At 56.5% G+C, this 27,738-nt stretch overlaps 1 protein-coding gene across 11 annotated transcripts in view; it reads right to left on the minus strand.

Annotated features, from left to right (window-relative positions):
• Window positions 1–1,884: 1,884 nt before the first annotated feature.
• The window catches only part of SYT7 (synaptotagmin 7), a 68,832-nt gene continuing 42,978 nt past the window's right edge, over window positions 1,885–27,738 (minus strand). For 5 of the 11 annotated variants that reach the window (XM_030810907.1, XM_030810905.1, XM_030810906.1 and 2 more), the window contains 6 exons: window positions 22,629–22,764; window positions 17,522–17,792; window positions 13,928–14,097; window positions 13,392–13,506; window positions 12,638–12,837; window positions 10,073–10,578 (listed from right to left, as the gene is read on the minus strand). In XM_030810907.1, coding sequence (XP_030666767.1) covers window positions 10,288–10,578; window positions 12,638–12,837; window positions 13,392–13,506; window positions 13,928–14,097; window positions 17,522–17,792; window positions 22,629–22,764 — 1,183 coding nt within the window. In that variant the 3' untranslated portion in view covers window positions 10,073–10,287. Of the gene's footprint in view, window positions 6,896–10,072; window positions 10,579–12,008; window positions 12,838–13,391; window positions 13,507–13,927; window positions 14,098–17,521; window positions 17,793–22,628; window positions 22,765–27,738 lie in introns of those variants that run through there. The other 6 variants (XM_030810913.1, XM_030810914.1, XM_030810915.1 and 3 more) reach the window with 3 other exon arrangements.

Below are 27,738 nucleotides of genomic sequence, written 5' to 3' on the forward strand. Positions count from 1 at the left end.
GTCCCTCCCAGAGTTCCCCCTGTTGGGGTTCCATCAGGGCCAGTGGGCCTTCCAGGAGTCTGGAAACTTGGAGAAAGTAATTTGAGAGATGATCACTCAGGTGGGGTAGGAGCTGCAGCTGACTGGGGACTCTCCTCTTGACCTGCCACTTGTATCGCAGCATAGGGAAAATACCCCTGGGCCTAGAATCAGAAGGCAGGGGTTCCAGGCCTACTTCTGTGATCGACCAAGTGATCTTGGGCAAGTCACGACCCCCCTGGGCCTTAGCTTCTTCATCTGTACACGAGGAGTTGGGTTTATTTATTTATTTACTTTTATTTTTTTCCAAGATGGAGTCTGTCTCTGTTGCCCAGGCTGGAATGCAGTGGCATGATCTTGGCTCACTGCAACCTCTGTTTCCCAGGTTCAAGCGGTTCTCCTGCCTCAGTCTCCTGAGTAGCTAGGATTACAGGTGCGCACCACCACGCCCGGCTGATTTTTGTATTTTTAGGAGAGACCGGTTTCACCATGTTGGCCAGGCTGGTCTCGAACTCCTGACCTCAGGTGATCTGCCTGCCTCGGCCTCCCAAAGTGCTGGAATTACAGGCGTGAGCCACCGTGCCCGGCCCAAGGAATTGGGTTTATTTAGATCTGATGCTGCAGCTCAATACTTCTTGAAAGGGGTTTGTCTACCTTCCTTTCACGCAAATCTTAGACACAGGAGCAGCAGGATGCAGAGGCAGCCATGGTCACCTGCAATAACTGCTATCATTAGTGAGCTCAGGTCTCCTCCCTCTGTCTGGTCTGTTTCCTCTACCTCCTCCCCTGCTGCTCTCACCTGAGGACTCTAGGTTGGGGCAAAGTCCTGGCAATGAGTCCCCTGGGCCATCCTGAGGCTCTCAGGACCTTACCCTTTTGCTTTGTCAAACGTGGCACCTGCAGCCATGACTGCTTGCCAGCTGAGCAGGCGCTCCCCCGGGGAATGGGAATGGGCTCTGTCCCTGGCCCTGCTACTCACTTGCTCTCCACCCTCAGAAGCCAGTCCCTTCTGGAAAGTTTGAGTTTGGTTAAATTGGGTGCTGATGCTACAGAGCACGATTGAGGGTCTGTGTCTCCATGTGAGTAGGGAGGGAGCTACTGCCAGGGACAACTGGGTGTCACGGCTCCCCTCGGTGGTGGAGAGAGCACTGTATTAGAAGTCCTAGCATTCCCCCACCCACAACTTCCTGTGATTCTCACTTGGCCTCTGGGGAGCAGGGGGCAGGGGAGACTGGAAGGGACGCTTGTAACAATGGGATGGGATGGATGGGCTGCCTCTGTGGTTCCCCACATCGTCCTGGGGCCGTCAGAGGTGGGCAGGCCATGGGGGAATAGGGCAGGGAAATTCCGCAAGAGTCATGTTTGTACCAGGGATTCAGGGGCAGAGGCCAAGGGAGCTGGCAGTCAGAGCAAGAAGCTTCCTTCCTGCTGTGGGAACCAAGTGGAGAGAAAGGCAGAGGAGGCGGCAGGGCAAGAAACAGGGCAGGGAGGGCGAGTGACTCACCCGTAAGTGTGAGGTGTGAGGACTCCCAACCCAGTGCTCACTGCGTCACAGAAGAGCTGCTTGGTCCCTGGCTGGCAGTCAGGTCTGTGAGTGGAATGGCTAAGAACTGCGCCTGTTCTTGAGGCCCCTGCCCCCACCAGCCTCCAGGCAAGCAGCCCTGCTGGCCAGTGTGGCAGCGGAGACCCAGGGCTGGAGCCTTGTGAATGCCATTCCTCACCCCCTTCCCACCCACCCTCATGGGACTCAGGAAAGGGGGAGAACAGGTTCTTGGAGCTGGGGGCCCTCCTGCCTCCAATGCCACCACACTGGCTTACTCAGCCATCTGTCCCAAAGCTTCCTCAAGACATCTGGCGATCTTGTTCTGAAGATGAACGTTTATTAGCACACCCGGGCGTGCCACATGGAACACGTATGCAGACAGGGATCCCTGCCCAGGGGGCTCACAATCTAAACAAGACACGACACATACACGCAGGACACAGACATGGGGAGCGGGGCATCTTCGCGGGAAACAGATGGTCTGGGGAGCCACGAGCTGGGACATCAGCGTGCTCAAGCCTTGTCCTTCTGGTTGTCTTTGCGTGGGAGGGAGAGGAGCGCAGGATGTAACCCAGGACAGCCTTCCAGAAAGCAGCAGTATCCAGGGGGGACTCACAAGAGAAAGAAAACACCAGAGGGCGGTGGTCCCAGGTACAGGGAGGGGTGGGGGAGCATCTCAGAGCAGGCATGGATGAAGACAGACTCAGAGAAATAAAAACGGAGGAAGGCAAAAAGTCCAGGGAAGGGCCCGAGCCAGTGGCAAGGGACTGTGCCCTGTGCTGGGCCTCAGCCGTCTCTGACTTCAGGCTCAGGTTTCCGGGGCTGCTTTCACGGAGAGCGCCTGAACAGAAGCTCTGGCCAAGGGCGCCCCTGAGGCTACTTACCTGACCCTGGGGCTTCCTCTGATCTCTGGAACAGAGATCAGAAGGGATATCTAAACCAGGTTGTGGGAAACGAGGGACAGACAGCTTTGGATGGGGTACTTAGTGCAGTTCCGGGAGGCAGCTGCTGGCCCCAGGTGCTGGGAGCAGGGTGCGGATGGGATGGCCCGCTTCACTCCTGGCGGGGGCAGGGGCCAGCAGGTGGACACATGACAACGGGGAGGTGCTCGTTCCTTTTGTGCCTGTGTCTGAAACAGATGTAGCACCTTCCTTCTGAAGTACCCTGAGAGCTGCGGAGGCTCAGCTTCCCCTGGGCTGGGTGGGGAAGAAAGGGCAGGGGATGGGGATGGTTATTGCTTTGTTGTGGCCAGAAGAAACAGGTGGAAGGAAAGAGCTTGTCCAAGGGCCACAGAGGCTGCAGAAGGGATTACAACCCAGCTTCCCACACCTCAGGCTGGAACCCGTTCTACTGAGTGGAAGAGACTTTTCTAATCTTAAAGAACGAAACTAGAAGAGGGCTGAGAGAAGCCACAGGTCCAGCCAACAGACACAGAGCTCCTTGTCTTTCCTTTTCCCACCTCAAGGGCCAGGAAGGAGGCGCTGGCCTGAAACTACAGTGGCCCCGTGGGTGGTGGTGGGAAAGCTGGAGCATCCCCCTTTGGTTTGTCTGGCTGCCTTGGGTCCTCTGGGAACTGAGGGAGGGGACGTCAGGCTGGGTGACCCTGGAGGGCACCCCTGAGGCCTAGAGAGGACTCTACTCCCAAAAAGCCTTGTGTCAGGCCTGATCTGGGAGATGTCGCTGCCTCTCTGCTTTCTGGGAAGCCAGTGGGATCATATTGTATAGAGATCTGAGGATGGCTGGACGCTCGGGAAGGGCCTGGTCACCAGTGAAGTCAAATCCCAAAGGTGACACACTGAGGGGAGGCTCAGCCCCGGGGCCCCCATCCCCTTCACCCCACTGCCTCTGCCCCCAGGGAGGTGAGGGAGGGCTGGGACCCATGGAGGAAACAGCCAAGGCCCTACTTTTTCACGATCCTTTATTAATCAGAACAGGCCTTGCCACAAAAAGCAGGGCCCATTCCCACAAAAATATGATTTTGCAAAGAGGAAATCTTGCTGGCTTAGAGGGTATGTGTGGTGGAAAAATTTTGTATGGTTCTTTTTTCCTGTTTTTTTTTTTTTTCTTCAGTTTTTCTTCATTTCTCTTCGCTGCAAAATTTTTTTTTTTGTGATGGTGGGTTTTTGTTTTATTTTTTATAAAACACTTGCACTCAAGGACATACAAACAGTGGCCACCAATCCCCACCCCTGGGGGACTCAGGGGAGCCCCCCTGGCTTGTTTGTGGCTGTTTTCCTCTGTCCCTTCCCTGGCATCTGGTGCCAGAGGGCAGGCACGGGGGTCCTGGGGCAGGTGGAATTTGTACAGCAGTTTCATGGGGAGATGGTCACAAGAAAGGAAACCAGGACAAGATAAGGACTAAGTCTAGGGCACCCACAAAGATGGCAGACGAGGCCCATGAAAGGGCCTGCGACACAGTGAAGAGACGGATGGGCCTGCGTTGGCCTCAGCTAGCTCTGGAGGCTCTGTGGGGGAGGGGCAGGTGGGCCTTGCAGTCAGGCTTCGGTAATTACACTTTGCTCACGGGTAGCACCTTCGGAGTCCTCCTGCCTTGACCCCCAGGTCAGGTGATGGTGGCCTCACAACCTCCCCTATGAGGTAGGTGAAGTATTATTACCATCATTTTACAGATGGGGAAACTGAGGCCCAGGGAGTGCGGGTGACTTGCCCAAAGTCCTGGGATGGTGGCAGGGCTCCGGTGCCCTCTCCCCACCCTCAAGTTCCCCCATTCTCTGCTCTCCTATTGCTCTAGACTGCCCCCGCCCCATCCCATACCACCCTTGCCTCCCGTGCTGGCCTACCCGGCCTTCGGCCCACCGCTTGCCGCCCCAACATAGCATCCCAGAGCTCCACCTGCATGTGGTGGTGGTGGGGCGCTGGGGAAGCCCAAGCCTGGTCGCCAATGTGCCTGGGTGGGGTCTGGTTGGGAAGAGACCCCTGCCAGGGGATGCTCTCTGCATAGGATTGGCTAAGAGGTCTGTGGGCGGGGCTCGGGAAAAGGGGGAGCCGTTGCCCCGCCCACTCGATACAAGTTGGTTGGATCCCCAGGGGACTCCTTAGCAGGCGAAGGGGCCCGGGAGGCGGGGGCTGGCTCACTGGGCGGTCTTCTGCGGGGCAGGCGGGTGGTGGGGGGACAGGAAACCGAGGCGGATCCAAGGGAGGAGTGGAGAAGGGCAGATCCCCTCCTCCGCTCAAGACTTCCCACCACACCCTCTCCCACGTCCACGAGGCCTCGGGGTCGCTGCCCTCTCGTCGCGGCTGGGGGCCGCTCCCCAGCCCGCCAAAGAGGAGGATGCAGTTGGGGCCGACCCCATTTTAAGCAAAGCTACAATATAGAAACATTTGGATTTACAAGGAACGTGGGTGACTATTTGCTTTACATTAGCATTCTTCACTCTACAAAACGATTCACCTACTATGTATGATGCTCCTCCAGATCCCATGGAGAGGAAATGGTGGGGGTGAGCGATTCATTTTAAGAAAATTTCGGTATGGGCAAAAGGCGACCCATCTACTGCAGCAAGCAGAATGCTCAGCTCAAGGGGAAGCCGATCGAAGGAAAATGGTTCCCAAATGCCTATGGTCTCCCCACGCCCTGGATGTGGGGACCCTATCCAGAGTCCCCTTTTTCTCTTTGGGGTGTCACAGGCCCATCCAGAGTGGAACTGTGGGCTAAGACCAGGGCCACAGACTGTGGGGGCCTGGCGCCACCTGGCGGTGGTTCTGGGAATGTCAGGCCCAGGCTCGTGGACCCCCAGTATTGGAGGCTTTGTCACCAGCTGGGTCTTGTATCAATACCAGGACCAGCGTGGGGATGAGAGGGCTTAAGCAGGGATCAGCCTGAAATCTGCCGTCTCCAAGGGGAAGCCAGTTCTAGTCTTATCAGTGGCTGAGGCAGAGAAACCATAGCTTCTTTGTGTGTGGCAACCTCAGAACTCACAGAATCCTGGTCTTTTCCCTGTCTCCTTTTCCGGCACTGTGAGTGAGTCGGGCAGAAGGAGCTGCTCCCGGGGACCAGGGAGTGGGGAAGGGTGAGAAGACAGTCCTGGAGAAGGTCAGGTGATGGAAGATCAGAGACCACACAGGATGAGACAGAATGAATGGAAGGTCAACAAGCATCGGGGGATGGAGGGGGGGAGGAAAGAAGGGTGGGGGTCTGCACAGGCAGGGAGAGATGAGGAAGGGCAGGGAAGCTGGAAAGCATGGAGAATAGGGCAGATGTGGCTGCGTATGAGGTGTGGGAAGCTGGCGGGGGGTCTTTTGATGAAGGAGTTAGGGCAAAGCTAGTTGGGGGTCAGGACCCCTTGAGAAGGAAGGGAGATGAGTCCAGGTGGAATGCTATGCACACAGTAGGTGCCTAAAAGGTGTGAGCCAGTGTTCAAGAGATGAAATTGCTGAGGAGGGAACTACTTCAGATTCTGAGCAGAGGTGGGCACCAAGGGGAGAAGGGGAGGAGATGGGGGGATGGCAGGAGGCAGCTCAGTTCTCAGCCCAGTTCCAGCAACTGCAGCTCTTCTGTTTCCGACCTCTGCCTCACCCTACCCCACTCAGCCCTACAGGCCTCTCGTCTCACACCCTGGCCTCCAACCCTGCCTGGCCTTCATGAAACCTGCCTTCTCTGTATAGTCCTCCGCACTTCCAGGCCTCTGTCCCCATGCACACACACAATGGACACAACACAACTACAAAGGGCCACAGCTCCAGGACCCAGGAGCGGGCTATATACTATTCTTGGCATTCAGGGCCCAGCCGGCACCTGAAACTGCCCTGGGGATGGGCCTCTCCTGGCCAGACCGGGGCCAAACGCCTCAGCCTCCCCTCCCCGGGTCCACATGGGGGCTGGAGAGGGAGTGGCCTCTCTCCACTCCAGGTGCTGCCTTAAAGAAAACGGGGGACCATGCCCACCTGGCGGGCCTCTGGAGGGGTCTGCCTGTCTGGCCATCTGGCTCTTGAGCTCCCCCAACTTCTTTAGTATTAGTAAGTCAGGAAGAAAAGGGGCAAAGCAGGAAAATGCCTCCCAGAGCCTCTTCCCCAGAGCTGGACTGTGGGGGATGGGGCTGGTACTTTCTAGAAACGGGGCCCAGTTGAGTCCTGGGACCCCTCCCTGGCTGAGCCCTCAGGGTCTTCCCCTCCCTATGGCAGGGGGCTCAGGCCGGGCATTGTGCATAAAGTGGTGAGGGCATGATGGGGACCCAGGCCCTCGGCCCCCTGGGCCTCCCTTGGCCCCACTCAGGCCTTCAGCTGGTGCCACTGGGCCACGGGCTGCCGGGGACGGGCAATCATGTCCTTCCAGTGCTTCACCTCCCCTGGCCCGCTCTTCCAGGACAGGTAGATCTGGGGAGAAAGGGGAGAGGATGGCATTGGCACAGGCTCCAGGGCACTGGCCCTTTCCCCCACAGGGGTGACACGCCAACTCCACCATGATACCCTAGCCTGTGGCCCCCCAGCCTCCACATGCTGTGACAACCTACCCCACAGAGGCGCCCTCCTCTCTCCCCTGGTCAGCCTGATCTATTTTCCTGGTTGTCTACCCCCACGCCCCCAAGCCTGGGCATGCCAGGCCTCTCGGATTTAGACTGCCAACCTATTTTGCAGTGGGGTCTGGAAGGTGGGGTTGGAGGCAGCTTGTCTCCATGGCCTTCCCTGCCCTATCTGTTGGGTGCTATCCAGCCCCTCTTAATTATAATCGTTCCCAACTCCTGGACACTTGCTACATGTGAGTACTGAGCTAGGGACTTCATACACATAGATCATCAAATCCTACAACTGTGAGGTAGGATTATATGATTATCTCCATTTTTCAGATGGGGAAACTAAGGTACAAAGAGTTAAGAGACTTACCCACAGTCACAGGGTTTATAAGTGGCACAGAGGGATTGAAATCCAGGTCTTTGGAGCTCTATGCTACCAGCCTAATCCTGCTTTGCAGCCTCACGGTGCTGCATGCATGAATTCCCCTGGAACCCCCAGGATTGGCCCAGCTGACCTCAGCTTTGGGACTTGGGGGTGATTAAGAGTATGAGCACTGGAGAAAAAACAGATACATGGGGGCTTCTATAGGACACCTGGCCAATATTCCTTAAGACCGTTAAGATCATAGAGAATGGGAAAGACTGAGAAACTGTCATGGGCCAGAGGGGATGGGGGAGACATGACTATTAAATGCAGTATGGTGTCCTGGATTGGATGCTGGGACAGAAGGAGGACATTAACGGAAAGACTGGTGAAATACAAATAACGGCTGGAGTCTAGTTCACAGCAATGCACTGCCCATGTTGGTTCCTCAAGCTGTGACGAATGTCCCATCAAATGTGAGATGCTGACAACTGGGGAGGCTGGGTAAGGGGTAGATGGGAACTCTCTCTACTATCTTTGCCACTTTTCTGTAAATCTAAAATTATTCAAAAATAGTGTTTTTTGTTTGTTTGGTATGTCTCTGAGACCGAGTCTCACTCTTGTCGCCCAGGCTAGAGTGTAGTGGCACGATCTCGGCTCACTGCAACCTCCGCCTCCTGGGTTCATGTGATTCTCCTGCCTCAGCCTTCCGAGTAGCTGGGATTACAGGTGCCCACCACCATGCCCGGCTAATTTTTGTATTTTTAGTAGAGACAGGTTTCACTATGTTGGCCAAACTGGTCTCGAACTCCTGACCTCGTGATCCGCCCGCCTCAGCCTCCAAAGTGCTGGGATTAAAGGTGTGAGCCACCACGCCCAGCCAATAAACAGTGTATTTTTTTTTTTTTTAAAGGATGGTTGTGGCCTCAGTGGATGAGTACAGTGGCTGACGCCGGTAATCCTAGCACTTTAGGAGGCCAAAGTGGGAGAATCACTTGAGCCCAGGAGTTTGAGACCAGATTGGGTAATATGGTGAAACCTCATCTTTACAAAAAATACAAAAAAAATTAGCTGGGCATGGTGGTACATGCCTGGAGTCCCAGGTACTTGGGGGACTGAGGTGGGAGGATCACATGAGCCTGGGGAGGTCGAGGCTGCAGTCAGCCGTGATTGTGCCACTGCACTCCAGCCTGGACTACAGTGAGACTCCATCTCAAAAAAAAAAAAAAAAAAAGATAGGGAGGTCAGGCACGGGGGCTCATGCCTGTAATCCCAGCATTTTGGGAGGCCGAGGCGGGCGGATTGCTTGAGGTCAGGAGTTCAACCAGCCTGGCCAACATGGTGAAACCCCGTCTCTACTAAAAACACAAAAATTATCCCAGCATAAGCGAGGAGCGCCTCTGCCCGGCCGCCCCGTCTGGGAAGTGAGGAGCGCCTCTGCCCGGCCACCCATCGTCTGGGAAGTGAGGAGCGCCTCTGCCTGGCCACCCATCGTCTGGGAAGTGAGGAGCGCCTCTGCCCGGCCACCCATCGTCTGGAAAGTGAGGAGCGCCTCTGCCCGGCCACCCATCGTCTGGGAAGTGAGGAGCGCCTCTGCCCGGCCACCCATCGTCTGGGAAGTGAGGAGCGCCTCTGCCCGGCCACCCATCGTCTGGGAAGTGAGGAGCGCCTCTGCCCGGCCACCCATCGTCTGGGAAGTGAGGAGCGCGTCTGCCCGGCCGCCCCGTCTGGGAAGTGAGGAGCGCCTCTGCCCGGCCACCCCGTCTGGGAAGAAGTTAGGAGCGCCTCTGCCCGGCTGCCCCGTCTGGGAAGAAGTGAGGAGCACCTCTGCCCGGCTGCCCCGTCTGGGAAGAAGTGAGGAGCGTCTCTGCCCGGCCGCCCTGTCTGGGAAGTGAGGAGTGCCTCTGCCCGGCCGCCCCATCTGGGATGTGGGGAGCGCCTCTGCCCGACCGCCCCGTCTGGTAGGTCTACCACGGAGGCCAGAAGCAATGTGGGGGCTGGACGTGGTGGCTCACGCCTGTAGTCCCAGCACTCTGGGAGGCCGAGGCGGGTTGATCACTTCAGGCTAGGAGTTTGAGATCAGTCTGGCCAACATGGCGAAACATATGAAAAATACAACAGACAAACCAACCAACCAACCCAGCAACAACAAAACAGGTCTACCCTGGAGTCATATTCTAATTTTTTCTATTTTCCTCCCTTTCTGATCCTTTATCCCACTTTCTTTTTCTTCCTCTTCCTTCTCCTTCTTCTTTGTCAAATAGAGGATTGAGTTATTATCATTGATCCATATAAAGTCCCTCTCTCATTTATTTTCTTTAATTCCCACTCCCCATTTCTATTCCCCGTCTTCCCATGTGCAACCTTCCTAATATGTTTGATACGCATCTTTTTGTTTGTATGTATTTTTAGAAAATGTTTATTGTGTTGTGTGCAAAAAAATTAATAATAAGAGACAGCAACTAAATATAGTGCATGATCTTTGATCAGATGCTGAACAAGGGGAAAAGCTAAGAAATAGCAAAAAAATACTACGGGGAAAAAAAAAATTATCCCAGCATGGTGGCAGATGCCTGTAATCCCAGCTACTTGCGAGGCTGAGGCAGGAGAATTGCTTGAACCCGGGAGGCAGAGGTTGCAGTGAGCCAAGATTGTGCCACTGCACTCCAGCCTGGGCGACAGGGTGAGACTATCTCAAAAAACAAAACAAAACAAAACAAAAAGGATGGGGAGCAAGCCCCAGCTCTGCAACATATGGTGGAACTTCTTTTAGCCCCAGACCTTCCTCTGTAAAGCGGGCTGATGACTGTACCTGCTTCACAGATAGCTGGGATGGTGCATGTCATGTGCTCAGCTGGGAACAGTGGCATGCCTCTGTGTAGTGAGTTCTCTCAGCCAGCGGCTCCATCCTGCTGGAGCTGGTTGACTATTCGGAGGTCACGGAGCTCCGGGGCCACTATGGGCCTGCCCTGCTCTGGGATTGCCCCCATTGCAACCTCAGCCCAGCATGATACCGACAGCCTTGGATGATGCCAGGCAGACAAAGGGCAGACTCTTGGATTCCAGGGGCCGAGCAGGAGCCGGGAGTCAGAAGGATTCAGAGATCCTTGGGCTCGGTAAGTTACCAGGCCAAAGTGAGAACAAATCCACGTTTGCTTTGGTTCAGCCAACAGAAGGTAGGACTGTTTCAAAAGGAGCTCTAATTGGTATCTAAGAACACCTAACGCCAAAAGGCTAAGCTTCAAAAGAACATCAAAGTAGATATGGTAACTTGGCTTTTGGGCTGAGCTGGTCAAGGGGGCACTCGGCAGGACCCAAGCCCTGGCCAGGCAGGGGCGCATTCTCTCTCTGGAGTATGAGTGGTGATGTCCTGGGGAGCTGTCTCACCTGTGACCACAGATTGGCCAGTCATACTCCCTATGCCATACCTGATGGCAAGCAGGGCTAGCTCTCCTCTTTTAGTCCAGGCTGCTTCCCTCACCCCAGCCGGTGAGTTCTCCATTCCCATCTGTCTGAGGGTTGCCTTCAACTCAGCTCCCTTCCCTGTGGGTATCCAGTCCCCCTTTCCCTTTCCCCCATACAGGGTAATGCCCAGGTATGTGCCCCTCTCTCACTCCTGGCATCTCCCCTTCCTCCATGACTGCCCTGAGCACTGGTTCCTCACATACTCCTGGCCAAACTGTCCTGCCTGAATGGATATACATGCCCCTTTATTATCATACTAGCTAACATGTATTCAAGTCCTATGCTAAACAGCTCACCTGTGTGATCTTACTTAATCTTCCCAGCGCATTGTGAGGGTAGGACCATCCTACTCTCATTTTGAGAGGAGAAAATGAGGCTCAGAGAGGTTACAGTGTTAAAAAATAAGGCTAGGATTTGGACCCAGGCAATCTGACTCCCGAGCCCATGCTCTCAACACTAAACCATAAATAAACACAGGAATAGACATTTTAAGGTAGAAACACGGAAGGGTTTATGTCACAGAATCCTGTCCTGGGAAAACTCAAGGTCAGGTATGAATTTTTTGGTTACGTGATATGAAGAGATCACTTTTTTTTTTTCAGGCAGAGTTTCGCTCTGTTGCCCAGGCTGGAGTGCAGTCTTGCAATCTTGGCTCACTACAACCTCTGCCTCCCGGGTACAAGGGATTCTCCTGTCACAGCCTCCTGAGTAGCTGGGATTACAGGTACCCGCCACCATGCCTGGCTAATTTTTCTTTTTTTTTCTTTTTTTTTTTTTGAGCCAGAGTCTTGCTCTTTCGCCCAGGCTGGAGTGCAGTGGTGCTATCTCGGCTCACAGCAAGCTCTGCCTCCCAGGGTCACGCCATTCTCCTGCCTCAGCCTCCCGAGTAGCTGGGACTACAGGCGCCCACCACCATGCCCGACTAATTTTTTGTATTTGTAGTAGAGATGGGGTTTCACCGTGTTAGCCAGGATGGTCTCGATCTCCTGACCTCGTGATCCGCCTGCCTTGGCCTCCCAAAGTGCTGGGATTACAGGCGTGAGCCACTGCGCCCGGCCTAATTTTTCTATTTTTAGTAGAGACGGGGTTTCACCATGTTGGCCAGGCTGGTCTCAAACTCCCCACCACAGGTGATCCACCCGCCTTGGCCTCCCAAAGTGCTGGGATTACAGGCGTGAGCCACTGTGTCCGGCCAAATTTCTACAAGAACATCCACATACCTCAAGCAATTCTTACACCACCCTGTAAAGTTCTACAGGGACAATATTAGTTGCTCCATTTTACAGATGAGAACGCTAAAGCTTGGCGAGGCCAAGCCACTTGCCCAAGGTTATATGGTTGTTTATCGGCAGATGGAGTGGGAACTGAAACGAGGTCTTTAGAGTCTGACTGCAGCTCCCAACGCTGCCCCGCGCAGCTCACCCTGTGCAGACAGGACCCCGGGCAATGCTGCTCCAACGTCATCATCCTGTCCAGTAAACCTTCCTTTTGAGATCCAGGCCATTCCTCTCTTGCACTCCTTCTTTCCCTGCCCAGCTGGTGGTCTGTCCTGAGCTGACCTACCCATAGGAGGACACTGAGAGAGGAACCCTAGGGAGGGGGTCATCTCATCCCCTTATTTTCAGATGAAGAAACAGAGGCCTGAGAGGAGAGGAGACTGATCCCAATCTCTCCTGGTGTCCAGCCTGTGCCCGTCCACTACCCTCCCTGCTTCTTTTAAGGAATGGAGCCTCACTGGAGCCAGCAGGTGCACCACACCACCTGTCTCGCCCCTACCTTGCCGATGACATCATTGCGGCTGAGCTTGTCCTTGTCCATGACGGTGATGATGATGGTCGTCTCCCTCAGCTTCTCCGTGGGGATATCGAAGGCGAAGGACTCATTGAAGATGGGGTTCAGGTTCCTCTTCATCGTCACCGTCTTCTTCTTCTCCACCCGCTTGTCCTTGTACATCAGCCACACCTTCACGTAGGGGTCTGGGGGAGGGAGTGGGGAAGGGTTAGAGGGACCATGGGGGAGGGACTTCCTAGGATCCTTTTCCCCTTCCGGGAATGGAAGCTGAGGCAGGAGGGCCGTGTGCTTTCCCCAGAGGCAAGGAGAGACCCAGGCAAGAACAAGAGGGACCTGGGAGAATCAGCAGATGGACCTTAGCGATCACCTGGGGCCTTCCCGTTACTACCAACGAGGAAACTGAGCCCCAGAGAGGCCAGGTCTTGCCCCAAATCTCAGACAAGTAGCATCAGAGCTGGGCATAGAACCCAAGTCTTCCCACAATGTTCCCTTTCTTTCTGATTCTGGGAAGAACATAGTCCAGGATGATGCTGACGTCTTGACTCTTGAACACAGTCCAAGATGAGGGTGATTCAAAGGGGGGCCCCAGGGTCTCTGGGGTAAGGAGTGAGGACTGGAGGTGGGGATGTGGCGGGTTGGGGTGAGGACCACTGCAGACCCTGCTCTCCACATCCGGTGTAACCGTTGTGTCACCAGCACCTCCCCGGCCCGCCCATCCTCTGCTGGAGAAGCCCCGTACCTGATGTGCCCCCGATGTCCATGGCTTTGAGGTTCCGGGCTTTGATGATGTTCACGATGATGGAGTTGGCAGAGGGGTTGTAGCAGAGAGACAAGAGCAGCTCCCCTCGGCTCCCCTGGGAGGCACAACAGGAGGGGTGTGGGGAACTAGGCTAGCAGAGCTCTCTGATTGACCCAGCTGCCCCCAAGCCCCCTCTACCCTGACCTTGGCGCTTACCCATGCCCCTGTCTGTCACCTCTGTCTCACTCTGTCTCCCCCCATCTGGCAGGTGGGTGTACTGCTCCTCCCAGGGCCACCATCGCCTCTCTGTTCCCTGAACATAGCCCTAGGTTCCTTCTTACAGATCGGGTGAGTCCCCCCAGGTGCCAAACACCAATGCTCTGACTGCTAGTGAGGGCTGAGCTCCATCGGGTCCACCCATCTGCACCCTCTCCCACAGCCCTCCTGGCCTTCCTAAGGTTGACAAGGGTCTGGGACCAGATCTCCCAGCCCTGCCCTGCTGCCTGTCCAGCTAAGGCCCACCCATGAGGCCTTACACTCCCATCGCTGCATGGCTTCAGATCCTTCCAGAAGGTCTGCATCTGGGTCAGGTCCACCTTGTTAAGGGGGATGGACACCTCCCCGATGGGGTCGTTGCGGCTGAAGCGGTCATAGTCCAGGACTTGGAGGTAGAGGATCCTCTGCACCACCTTCTCATAGGGAAAACCTGAGGGTATAGATGAGTGTGAGTGAAGAGGGGGACAGAGGAGCTGCACAGGGCCCGGGAGTCAAGGAAGGCCCTGGGAAGAGGAGGCAGGCCCTGTGCCCTCCCGCTGCCACCCCACCGGGCCAGCAGGCACACCGGATTGCAATTAGACCTTACTGAAGTGCCAGCAAGAACTGTCACCGTCTCATGGGATTCCCTCAACAATTCTCCAAGGTGAATGGCATCTCGTCCATCTTACAGATGAGGCTCAGATGGCTTAAAGTACTTGCCCAGAGTCCCAGCTAGTAAAGAGTAGAACTGCAATCATCCATTCACCCATGCACCTTGTGTCCATCTCAGTGGCTGAGCAGCCTCTGCCAATCGTCCCGAGGCAGGTCTGGGCAAGTGGCTCTGTCTAGATGGCCACAGCTGCCAGTACGCAGGCCCCAGGAGGACTCAGGGCAGAGGGACATGGGGAAGCATCGGTGGGAGGGAAAAGGCAAAGGCACAGAAGCAGGAGGTGACAAGTGTCCTGTGACTCCACACCCCTCTCCTCCTGCCTGTGCCTTCCATCCTTCCTACCGCAGCATCCCCCTCTCTACTGCCACCTCCCTCATCCAAGCCGCTGGCGCCTCTTGCCTAGGCAGCTGCAAGCATCTCCAAACCACCCTCCCCGCGTCCACGCTTTCTCCTACCGTCCATTCTCAACGCGGCAGCCAGAGAGATCTTTTAAAAATAGAAATTCCATCATGATGTGCTGCTGCTTAAAGCCTTTCAATGGCTCCCAGTGCACTTAGAATAAAAGCCGGGCACCCTACCTTGGCTTCAAGTCCTTCCACAATTTGGCCCGGCTGTCCTCTCCCTGCTTGGCTTGTGACCACTCTTCACTCAATGACTGGGCTCCAGCCACATCAGCCTCCTTCCTGGCCCTTCAACACCCCGACTCCTCCCGCCTCAGGGCCGGGCGCACACTGGCCCCATCATGACTCCCCTCCTGGCTACTCTCATCCTTCAGGTCTCAGCATTCTTTCCTGGCACCCCAGACAGTGTCGGATCCCATTATCCGCTCTAGCAACTTTTTTTCCGCAAAAACATATCACACGCGGTAATAGATTTCTCTGTCTCTTTCCCTGATTTTTGTCTGGCTCTCCCGGAAGGCAAGGATTCCCAGAAAGGCCTCTCTGTTACCAACCACTGGATCTCGGTGTCTAACACCGCTTCTGGCACGTAGTAGGCACTCGATACATATTTGTTAAGTGAATGCATAATTGTATAATTGTGCATTCTTGCATAACTGTGCATAATTGAACAGATGAGTCAATGCTGATGAGATGGCCTGATGGAGCAGCAGGACTGTGCTGAGGTGAGGCGGCCGCTAAGGTCAGAGGGAGAGGAGCAGAAGGGGCTTGGATGGGATGCAGAAGGGAAGAGGGGGCCAGGTGAAGGTCTGAAGCCAGGAGTCATGAGCTCTTTGGAGGCTTAGTCAGAGGTGGGACTGGCCCAGGAGGTGCCAGGGGCACAGGCCAGCCCGGAGGCCTGAGGTGAGGAGATTCTGAAACCAGGTATGAGCAGGAAGGAGGACGCGTGGAACCTCAGCCTGGCTGGTGCAGAAGATAAGGGAAGGAGGAGCTCCAGAGGATTCCAGCACCTTCCCCCAGAGACTCTGGAAGCACCGAGGAGCTCTGACAGGAGCAGGTGAGCTGGAAGAGGAGACTCTGAATTTGTTCAGGGTCCCTTTCCTCATATTGCAGGAAGACGTGTCTTGCTTATTTCAGAGCCTCCCAGGGACCTTGCCCAGAGGACCCTTGGCATCAATTCAGGTAAAATGCACGAGGACAAGTGTTCTGGGAATATTGGAAGCTCCAAGAGGTCGCTGCACCCCAGTCAGCTCTCATCAACACCAGAGGAGGCAGGCTCCTAGCTGGCAAACTCCTACTCATCCATCAGAACCCATTTTGAATGGTCCCTCTTCTGGGAAATTTTCTTCAGCACCACCAAAGGGAGCTCATACTGGCTTCCTGCAGCTCCTGTCATGCTGTGTGTGGCTGAGTTATCTACACATCTGTGTCTCCATTAGGCCAGAAATGCCTTGAGGGCCATAATGGTGCCTCATTCTTTTCTACACCCCCAGTACCTAGAAGAGTGCCCAGCTCATGGCTGTTGCTGGGTACATGCTCATGGAAGAGACCAGAGGATTGGAGTTCTGCTCAAAAACTTCGCCCTGCCAGCTGCCTACATATACATCCAGACAGCTGAACCTCTTGCTGGTTGAGCCATCTCTAAACTGGCTCTCATGGTGCCTGCAAAGAAGGGTGTCCAGAAACACACAGACACTCACTGCTCACCCTCAGTGCCATTTAGTGGGTGACCTGGCTGTCATCTTGCAGAAGAGGTGGGGTGCTAAGTGGCTGGGACGGCAGGTGGGGAAAGGTCCCTGGGGTACACGGTGAAGATTCTGGAAGGCTAGGGCTTGGGGCAGCTGGAGTAGGGATTTACTCTCCCTGGTTGAACCGGGGGCCATTGGCAAAGAGTTACGGCTTTTCTAAGCGGGGTCCTGGCACCCAAAGGCCCTGGGATAGAAATCACTCCTTAATCACACGCCCAGCTTCCTGGTTACCTTGAATCCTCAGAGATAAGAGATAAAGACCGGCCTTCAGAGAGGGCTTGCAGGAGAGAGAAAGGACATTTGTCTCAGCGGCCTCCAGGCATGGTTCAGAGCTGTTGTTCCTGTCCCATGCGGGGGAGGGGGTCAGAGAACGGCAACAGATGGAGTGTGTTTAACAACCTGGTATTAAGCATTTGCTGGGTGTCAGGCACTGCTCTAAGTGCTTTTACAATTTACTCATTTGTTGAACCCTCACTATTATTATCTCTATTTTGTAGATGAGGAAACCAAGTCACAGGGAGGCTCAAGAACTTGTCCAAGGTCACGCAGCGAGTAAGTGGCAAGAGCTGGGATTCAAACCCAGGCAGCCTGGGCCACAGCCTGTGCACTGAACCACTATGATCTGGTGGCTCCAGGGTACTCCAGCTCTGAGTCCTACGAGTGCCTCCCTCCCTCCCTGCCCTCCTCAGGATGAGCTCTGTGTCTGGGCTGAAACACCAGGCGGTGGCCCAGCTTCCCTCCTCGGCCTCTGGCTGTGATGCTGGCTCCACTTGGCTCCTGTGACCTGATCCCAACTAGACACAAAATGCATCAGGTTAACCGGGCCAGGACATTGCCTGTGTGGGCGTGTGCGAGAGCACATGTGTGTGGATCTGTGCCTGTGCACGCATGCAGGTGTGCACATAAGTGTATCTGCTTGCATGTGTCTTTGTGCATTTGTGGGCCTGCAGGTGTGTGTACACATATGTGTCTGTGCATGTGGCCACATGTGTGGTTGGGTAGGGGGGATGGTGGACGGCAAGAGGTGACCATGGCGGGGGAAGGTGGCACTAGACTCACCTTCAAAGAGGAAGGTCTCGTTCCAGTGGGGGTTCAGGTTCTTCCGCTTCACCTTGGTCTCCAGCTTGTGCTTCTTGTCGGGCAGCAGGTAGATCTTGACGAAGGGGTCGCTGGTGCCGCTGAAGTCCTTGGCCGGCAGCTCCTGGGCCTTCATGATCTTCACGGTGAGCGTGGACTCCTGGAAGTTGTAGCCGACGCTGAACTGGATCCGGCCCAGGTTCTCTCGGCTGCAACCCTCGTGGGCCTCATCCTCCTCGGAGCCTGGGGAGAGCTGGGGGTGGGGGAGAGGCCGGCAGGGTTGGGGAGGATTCTGCTTCCCCCATGTCCCCACTGCTGGCTAGCATGGTAGAGAGGCCAGAGGCGGTGGCCCAGCCCACACTCACATCCTACGGATGCTGCTCAGGCTCAGAGGGTAGGTGCCTTGACCAGGGTCTCCCAGGAGGGGAGGGGGAGGGCAGAGCCGAGACAGCCCTGTGTCCTGAACCTCAGAGCGGTATGCACGACACTCACTTCCCAGGCTCTCCTCGCAGCCCTGGGTCTGCCGCCTGCCCCAAGCTCCAGCTCAGCTGCCTAGCCTTCCTGGTTGCAGCTGCCCTGGCGCGTGCTGGGGTTCCTGAGCCCTCCAGACCTCCCTGCCCTCTCGTGGCACGGTAGGGCCAACTGTGGGATGCACCGACACAAACCTGGGCTACACAGCAGATGAGGGAGGCTGTTCACATCGCAAAAGAGTTTACCGCAACAATTCTTTGGAAAGTGACTCTCTAGGGTGCGGAGAATGATGTGATTTACAAAATGAGAAAGGCAAGTTTTCAGGAGCAACGTCTGTTTGTGTAAGGCAGAATCACTAGGGACAAGAAAATTGCAGACTCCCCAGGCCCCGTCCCCAAGCAGTTTGACGATGGGGCTGGTGTGGGCCTGGGCATCAGTGCTGTGTAAAAGGCGCCTCAGATGACTGTACCGTCCATGGGGGCTGAGGACTGCTGGGAGGGAGGGCACATGGGCTGACCCACCAATAAACAGTCACACAGAGGCAGGGTGGGCATCTCATCCCATCCTGACATCGAACCACAGGAAGCAGCCGGGAGGAGGGTCTCCCAGCCACGTGTCTGAACCTGTGAGCACACTGGTAGTACCTAGGAGGTTTTAGAACCCTACCCATCCCCCAGCCGCTTGAGCGCAGCCCCAGACCACTGACCACAACAGACCCAGTTAGGGGGCTGTATGGCTCAGGCACCCCTGGCTTTAAAATCTCCCACGATGACTGGATGAGGGACAGAAGTAGGACCCTGGGTACCACAGTTCAGAAAAACTGCAGGCATCTGTTCTCTCCCCCACTTCCCCTGTAGAAACCTGCTTTGTGCCCTCTCCTTCATCCTGGAGAGGCAGCCCTAGGCTCTGAAAGACTCAATAATACAGATAATAGTAATGCATCCAGTGCACTCTTACCACGACCAGAGACTCTCGCATCGCCGTCTCCTTACTGAATCCTGACAATAGCCAGGCGAGGCAGGTGTCACCACCCTCTAGCTGAGGAGACTGGTTCAGAGAGGTTAAGTCACATGGCCAAGACTGCACAGCAGTATGAACCCTCTCTGACTCAAAATCCTGCCCTTTCCACTAAAGCAGGCCCACACCCCAGGGCAACACTGAAGTTTCCCCTCAATCCAGCAAAGACCCATAGACTCACCGTGCCAAGGTGAAAAGCGTCGGAATCACCCTCACGATAGTTTTTGTTTTTGTTTTTTTGAGACAGGGTCTCGCTCTGTTGCCAAGGCTGGAGTGCAGTGGTGCAATCCCGGCTCACTGCTACCGCCACCTCCCAAGGTCAAGCGATTTTCATGCCTCAGCCTCCTGAGTAGCTGGGACCACAGGCGTGTGCCACTACGCCTGGCTGATTTTTGTATTTTTAGTAGAGGCAGGGTTTCGCCATGTTGGTCAGGCTAGTCTCTAATTCCTGGCCACAAGTGATATGCCCACCTCAGCTTCCCAAAGTGCTGGGATTACAGGCATGAGCCACGCACCCAGCCTCACACTCACAATAGTAACTACCATGGACTGGCTGGCCGCCCACCTCACCAGACCCTGCCCTGTGCCCTGTGCCTTGTCCTCACTGACCTCTTACAACATCCCAACGAGGCAGGCATTCCCGCTGGAACACTCGGAACACAGCTGGAACAGTTTCCCGGTGTTCCAACTGTGGCTGCGAGCACAGAGAGGTTAGGTCACTTGCCTCAAGTCACCTGCGATTGAATGGCCAGGGGGAATGGAACCCAGTTTAGCGGCCAGGAATCCTGAGTGCCCTTCCACCTGCGCCTTGCTCTTGCCCTCAGATCTAGAGTCTGAGGCTTTACCCCAGTCCTGCCTAGTTGGGGGCACCGAGCTGCCTTTCAGCAGAAGATGTTCCCTCGCGCCCCCACCCCTTGGCCGATCCAGATAAACCTGCAAGCCCCACCGCAGGCCCATTGAGAATGTGGCTTCCCTGCCCACAGCCTGCTTTTTCCTGACACTCTTTTCCCTGCTCATGCCAGCCCCACACCCTTTGACCCTGCTTTTACATCTGCAGAGTGGGGACCATGAGACCTACTTTGAGGGGTCCTGGGAGAGCTAGAAGGGGTTCCTTCTAGAGTTCTGCCCCGTGGCCTGACCCACTGGCAGATGGACCGAGCACCTGGGGCATAGCATGGGTAGACAGTGCCAGCAAAGATCACTCGCCCTCCCCCTTGCTTCTGAAGTTGGGGTGGAGTTGCTGATGACTGGAGCCCAGCTGGCCCCAGCCCCACCTGAGGTCCCTCTGGTCCCTTGGCTCCTGGCTGCCAAACGGTGTGGTCTTGGGAAGGCCTGGGCTGGCCAGGTAGGTTTCACCTGGGAAAGGGGTGGCAGCTCTATGCCCACTCCCAGCCTTCTTAAGCCACAACCCTGAGCCCTAATTACTCAGCTGGGGCAGAGCCATCTCTATGGCAACCAGGTTGGCCACCCCATCACAGTCAGTGAAGGTGCTTCCTGAGCCCTTGCACCAGCAGAAGTCAGCCTCGAAAAGCAGCAAGCCACCCCTGTACCAGGGCAGGAGGTACCCAGAAGCAGGTGTGGCCTTGCCTCTTCTCAGACACCTCTGCCCCTCAGCTCCTTCTTTGGCCAGCTCTGGGTGCTTAACTCTTGTCTCTTGACCCCCAGATTCCACAGCCCAGGGTCCAGAGACCAGGACAGGCTGAGGTCACAGTGGGCTGATTCTGCCCTGCTTATCTTATCATGGCTGTTAACGTCAACGACCTAGCACTGGAAAATAGCTGTGCAATTGGACTCTGCCCTCCCACCTCTGAGCATCCTCCCAGCACAGGAGAGGGAGATGAGGCCTGCCCTTCCTTCCGCTGGCTGCAGCTGTCAGCCCCTCCCTGGGGGCAGCAAGGGGTAGGCAAGCTGGCTGGGAAGGGGCTGTCCCTTATGGGAACCTGGCTGCCCGGAAGCTGTAACCAATTAAGGGGCTGTGCAGGGAGGCAGGGTGGGCTGTGGCAATGGCCCATCCAGAAGAGAGGACAGCCGGGGCCAGTCTGCCTGGGTGGGGGAAGATGGAAGGAGGGCAGTGGAGGGCCAGACACACAGGGGCCTGGCGGGCGGGGAGAAGGGGAGAGGTGGGGAGGCCCAAGGTGACCAGATCTAGGATGTGGAAAATCTGATGCTCTAATGTGGACTCAAGAAAACCACAGGATAGGCCGGGCGCAGTGGCTCATGCCTGTAATCACAGCACTTTGGGAAGCCGAGGCAGGTGGATCACTTGAGGCTAAGAGTTTGAGACTGGCTTGGCCAACATGGTGAAACCCCATCTCTACTAAAAATAGAAAAATTAGCCAGGCGTGGTGGTGTGCTACTGTAATCTTAGCTACTCGGGAGGCTGAGGGAGGAGAATCACTCGAGCTTGGGAGACAGATGTTGCAGTGAGTTGAGATTGTGCCACTGCACTCCAGCCTGGGGGACACAGTGAGATTCTGTCTCAAAAAAAAAAAAAAAAAAAAAAAAAAAAGGCAGGCTCTTAGGCCCCAGCTAAGGCCCACTGACCAGGAATCTGCATTTTAACAAGGTTCCTGGGTGATTCCTGTGCACGTAGCAATTTGAGAAACGCCAGGCTAGAAGGTGCAGTAGGGATGTATGGTTAGAGCTGGCTGGAACCCTACCTGGCAGAAGGGTGGGGGCTCTGGTGCCAGGGCAGTGGGGGAGGGCTGGGAGCTCCCAAGCCTACTTCCTTCTCTCTACAGAAGGGAGGGGTTCAATCCAAAGAGATGAAGTGTCCCAGGTCAAGTCCAGTAGGAACAGAGCAGCTGCTGGGTTCCCAGCCTCATCGCCTCTTCAAGCCTTACTGGGACTTCTGAGCCAATCCCTGCCTGCCAGTCTCCCTGGTTTTCTCCCTCCAGGGACTCTTTGGAAAGTACAGGTAGGGCAAGTGGCTGTGACTCACTGCTGCCCCCCTGGGGGCACCATGGGAACCACAACCTCTGTCTGGGCCAAACAACCTAGAACTAGGATCCCACAGGGTTGGCGGCCTCTGGTGGGGCGTGGGTGTGGACAGGAGCACCCCATCACAGCTGTCCCCTCAGAGGAGCCTGGACCAGTGGATTCCTGCTCTCCTGTTCTCAGGGGCCGTCAGCCATGGGAATGGGGCAGGTCGCTGGGCTAGGCCTTCCACCCCAGACCTCCACTTAAAGGGACATCACTCTCAGGAGGGGACACCTTCTGCCCTGAGTCCTCTGCCCACCAGCCTTTCCCTCTAGGATCCTGAAAGTATCTTGCACAAGTGGGTTTTCTTTGGCCCCTTCGCAATCCACAAAGGGATCAAAGCAGGATGGGAATTCTTATTTTCACTTGTCAAAGTAAGAAACTGAGACATGGAGAAGATATTTTGGTGAAAGAGCTGGGAAGCAAACCCAGGCCTTGTACACTCAGTCACCAAGCGCCCAGTGGCCACCATGCTGGGCCTGGCTCTCCAGGCTGCTTCTGACCCCGTTCCCCTGCCTGGCCACTCCCATGCCGCTGCCCATTCCCACACACGTCCCTCTTCTTCCTGCCCCTGGCCTCCCAGCCCAGTTCCTCGGAGCAGCGCAGGCTCCCTCATTCTCACCATGAGCATCTCGCTGGTGAGGGAGTTGACAAGGTCTGAGACGGAGGAGCGTGTCTCGGTCCGGCGGTCGGACTCATCGTGGGGTGTCTGGCCTGGCACCGGGGCTGTGTTCACTGCCTTCCCTCCTGCAGGCAACCTGGGGGCAGGGGAGTCCAAATGAGATTGGGCTGGGAAGTGAGCTGGGTTGGGCACCCCGGCCTGGGGGGTGGCAGGACCTTCTCTGAAGACCCCAGCAGCTGCCATCCCCGGCGGGCCGGCAGGAGCGATACTCCAGTCCACGTGGACACTTGGTTTTCCCTGGAGACCCATGCCCGGGGCCCATTCTCCTTGCAGCCTCTACCCCAGGTGACTGTGGCTTAACTACTCCTATAGGGGATATTTTGGGGGGTGTCCCCATTCTTCCTGTTCCCCAGAAATCCCCCACCCTCCAGTCATTGGCTTGCATAGTCGGTCTCTGAGCTGGCCACCACCCCCACTCCCCAGAGGCTTGTTCTATCCCATCCGCCCCCAGCCTGGAAGGGGGAGGCTCCACCGTGGCATGGTGTGTCCAGGTGCCTCTCCGCGTCATTACCCTCTGCAAACACGCCCAGAATGTCTGTTTCCCAGATGCCCCACCTGTGTTTGCTTGGGCTCATCAAGAATCCTCTTCCCACCCTCCAGACACGAGACTGACCAGGTGAGGTCAGGACAACTCTCCATAGTGACAGAGTGTCCTGCATTTGTGCTGTCCAGTGGAGCAGCCACATGTCACACGTGTGCATTTGAGCATTTGCAATGTGGCCAGTGTGGCTGAGAGCTGAAATTTTAATTTTGTTGAATGTAAGCTCATTTAGGTTTAATGGCCCCATATTGGATAGGGTGAGCCTACACCCCCTTGCTCCCCAGTTCGCATTCTTCTCCCACTTGCTGAAGACTGTGCATTTGGTAAGGCTCTCACCCAGGGTCACAGAAAGACGGGCACCACCGAGAAGCCCTGTCTGCACCTGACTCCATGCCGTTCCCAAGATGCTAGGCTCTTTGACCCAATGGCTGGGTGGTAAGCCCAGGCTCCGTTCAGCTGGGGGTCAGGAAGGGGGCACTAAAAGCCTGCCCAGGGACCAGGCTGGAATGTCCCATGAGGAGGAAGAGAGGTAGGGGTAGGTAGGGAGGAGGAGATGGGGGACCAGCAGCATGAGGCTCAGGACAGGCTAAAATAGAACAGCTTTGAGAGCACACAGCCACAAACTGGGAGCCACACGCTGAGGGTGGACATGAGCCATGGCCCTCTGGTAGAGAGCCTCCAGCACACAGGTGACCACGACAGGCACAGACAGACATGCACGGAATATGCCAGGCCCTGGAGGGGAGACATCAGGATCCCAAAGCAGGGTGCACGTGCGCACACACACGCACATGCACGCACACACATACACACACACGCAATGCACGCACACACACACATATGCGCATACACACACGCACACGCGTATGCATATGGACACACACACACGCACATGAGCCCCACAGACATCTAGAGGGGCAGGGAGGGGATGGCAGAGGCCACAGGCAGGCCAACCACAGCAGCAGCGACGACACACATACAGCGATGGCACGCAGGGATCCCAAGAGGAGATGCATTGGGGAGACCCAGGCATGCCGCGTGTGCACGTGAAGGGGGACAAACTGAAACGGAAAAGGCAGGGAGTGGTTTCAGGGCCCAACATCCTGATTATCAGAAGCACGATACACCTGCTGTGAAAACCTGGCCCTGCCTCTGCAACACGGAAACGCCCACTCCACCCAGCGACACGCGGGCGCCCCTCCCAGAGGGCCATGGCACACATGGACATGTGGACACACGCACCACATACACACACACACACGAGAGGACACGTGCTCACACGGGCAGGCAGGGGGAAGGAAAGGAGCCCGAAACAGCTGGAGAGGTAAAGTCAGGTTAGAAACAGAGTGGGAGAGCAGGGAGAGTGCGAGATTGACTGCTGAAGATATGAGAACGTTAGAGTTATTTGGCCACGCCGCAGCGTCGGCACAGCTGCCAAGCAGCCTGGGAAAGATGGTCAGCGCCACTGAAGCTGTCGGAGGTCACAGAACAGAGAGACAGAGGCGAGAGGCACAGAGAGAGGCAGAGGGAGAGGCCGAGGGGCCCATCACCGGCCCAGGGCAGCCCTGTGAGGAGCAGATGGGAGAAAGGAGACAGAGGGAGAGAGAGGCCAAGAAAGTTAGTCAGAGACGTGTGAAGGCTGCCGGGTGGACGAGGGGACAGGGAGGAGCGTGCGGCCAACAGGAGAGGCAGAGAGGAGGCGGGGGACACACACCGTGACAGAGGAACATGGTGGCTTCAGAGTAGGGAGAGCAATGGGGGTGGCCTGGTCCCCGCCTTGCCCTGTCCCCCACTTAGGGTGGGGGTGGGCCGCGGTGGAAACCATTTGGATCCCAAGAAGCAGTGGTGAAACGATGGCAGACAGCATGGTGTGGGGACACGAGCAGAGTGGTTGAGGGCGGAATGGGCGCAGCAGGGCGTGGAGCCAGGGCCTCCCTCCCTCCCTCCTGGGAGCGCAGTCTGAAGTGTGGTGCCGAGGCCCAGAAGCTGAAGGATCCCAGATGGGGGACTTCAGGGACACCAAGAATCGTGGGGACAGAGGTAGTGACTGGCCCTCCCATCTCCCGCTGCTTGTTGGACACACTCCCACGCTGCTTGGAACCTGGAATGGCCACTCCTCTCCCGGGGCGTTGTCTCCCATGAGCCTGCTGCTCACAGACCAAGGGGGCTGAGTGTCCTCCCCGGTGACAGCCAAGGGCCACCACTCCTTCCTCCAGAGACATCTGGTCAAGGGGTCAGCTGGGGAGGGAAAGGTGGGGCTGGGGGCAGAAGGGCAGACCCTGGGTCTAGAAGGAAAGGCTGAAGAGGGAGGGACAGCCGCCCCAAGGCCACCACCCCAAGGTCTGAGGGTCTAGGAGCTCAGAGGGGTGGGGCTCTAAGCTGCCCGGTGCCCAGTGGGTGGTGCTGGTGCCAAGCTTTGGGAAGGGGAGAGTCTGCTGGGAAGGAAACTTTGGATTCTGGACCCCTGTGGCAGTCCACCACCCGAGAAGCACCCCAGTGGCCATGAGAAATGAGTTTCCAGGATGGGTGGGCATGACGAGGCGGGGTGGGCATGACGAGGCGGGAATGGCACGATCCACTCGGAAAGTCAGGCTGGGTGGTGGCGAGGGCGCACGGCCTCCACCCCCACACCCACCTTTCCCAGGAAGGCAGGGGACAAGCTGATGTGATGATCAGAAGGGATGGGTGTGTTAAATATGGAGTGAGACCTAAGTGGCAAGGAGGTAAAAATAGACTGTGGGTGACAATGGAGCCGGTTCATTAACACATGGGTGATGTGAAATCTCGTTTCCAGCCTGCTTCTGCTCCCTCATGCCTCACACCTTTCCCAGCACCAGTCTCAGCTTCTTAGTGGGCGTTCAGAGGACTTCAGCCACCCCCTGTGTGCCTTCTCGCCTCTGGCCCCTGGCCCTCCCAGTGGCCCTCTGACTGCCCTGCAGCCCAGCTTTGAGACCCTGGCTCAGGAAGTCACAGCTCCTGTAGTGCCCAGGTGGGTCAGGGGTGGCAGACTCCACTCCTCCAGTACCCCTGCACATGGGCTCAGCGCCTGACACCATTTGTGCCACTCAGTGAAAGTCCCCACTCTCTGGGGACTTTCAGCCTTGCCCACCACAGACCATGCAACTGTGGATTCAGGATGGGAAGAAACTGGGAGGGGTGGTCTCCAGGAGCCACCAGAGGGACAGGCAAGCCGGCCATCTTGCCTTTCAGCCTATCCACCCTCCCTAGCCCACAAGCCCAGGACAGCAGCCTGGGACAGTCCCTTCTGGCCCCTGGGGGCCTCTCAAGAGCCTCAGGATGGCCTGTCCAAACAGTCCCTGCCCAGTTCACAGGACACATGCCCCAGCCCAAAGGCCTGTTTCCCTCATGAAAAGCTTGGCATATCTGAGCCTGAGGGGCCATTCCTTAGAGGTTAGCCTGTCCAATCCTTTGCTGGACACATAAGTGAGCAGAGAACTCAGAAAGGGGCTGTGACTTGCCCAAGGCTGCAGAACGAGGCTCTGGCAGAACCAGAGCGGCAAGGCAGATGTCTTGGCTGCCAGGCCACATGCTCTCTTGCAGGCCTTTGGTCTGATGGGAAGCAGACCCGATCAAGGTGACAAGCCCTCCTCCCATGATTCCCAAAGGCTAATTCATCCTGGAAACCACAGGTGTGGTCAACCCAACCTAAGGTCACGCATCCACTGGCCCCAGCTGTGGGATGCCGCCTGAACCCTGGGACCTCCCACCCTACCCCTTGCCCATAAGCAGCGCCCCGCCCCCTCCCTGAGATGGAGACAGTAGGAGATGCTTCCCTGAATTCCTGATAGCTGAGGCTGTGGCAGTTTAAGTGACCAGCCTTCTGCTTGGCCTGTGCTGTGGCCACACAGGCTATGCCCAGTCTCCACAGGGTCCCGAGGCCAGCTGCAGTGACAGGGAACCCAACAAAGCCAGGCCTCACCCTTGCTCAGGACGGCTGCCTGCACCTCTCCGGGCCCTCCCCAGCTCCGTCCTGGTGCCCTGGCTCAGGGGAGAGCCTTCTGGTTATTTCTGGTCACCAGGCCTCTCCCATGCCCCAGACCCTCCCACCATGGGCTCCTCTTCCATCAGCCAAGCAGCCCAACAGGACCTCCAGGCAAGAGGGAGGTTGAGGGGGTGGGGATGAGGGAGAACAGGCTGGCGCCCCTTCCCTGACATCCCCCCCGCCCACCAACCACCAGAGAAACAGGGATTTCCGGTTAGGGTGGGGACAGAGATGAAAGATGGAGGGGCAGCAGAGAGGAGCCAAGCAGGAAGATGGGGCAGAAAAGGCTGCGCTTGCTCCGGGCCGGGGCAAGCATGCCGGAGAGCAGGCCTGATCCAGAATGGTCCCAGGATGGCCGCAAGTGGCCTCAGACCCCAGGAACACCACCAAGGTGGCCGTGCGTGAGGGCACCGGCTGGGGAGGGGGCTTGTCCTCCTGCTCCAGCATCCGCTGAAGGCACCACCACCTCGTCCAGCAGCTGGGGCTGGTCGAGGCAGGCGGCCTCT

This window comes from Nomascus leucogenys, chromosome 4 (assembly GCF_006542625.1).
Source record: "Nomascus leucogenys isolate Asia chromosome 4, Asia_NLE_v1, whole genome shotgun sequence".
Classification (NCBI taxonomy): Eukaryota; Metazoa; Chordata; class Mammalia; order Primates; family Hylobatidae; genus Nomascus; species Nomascus leucogenys.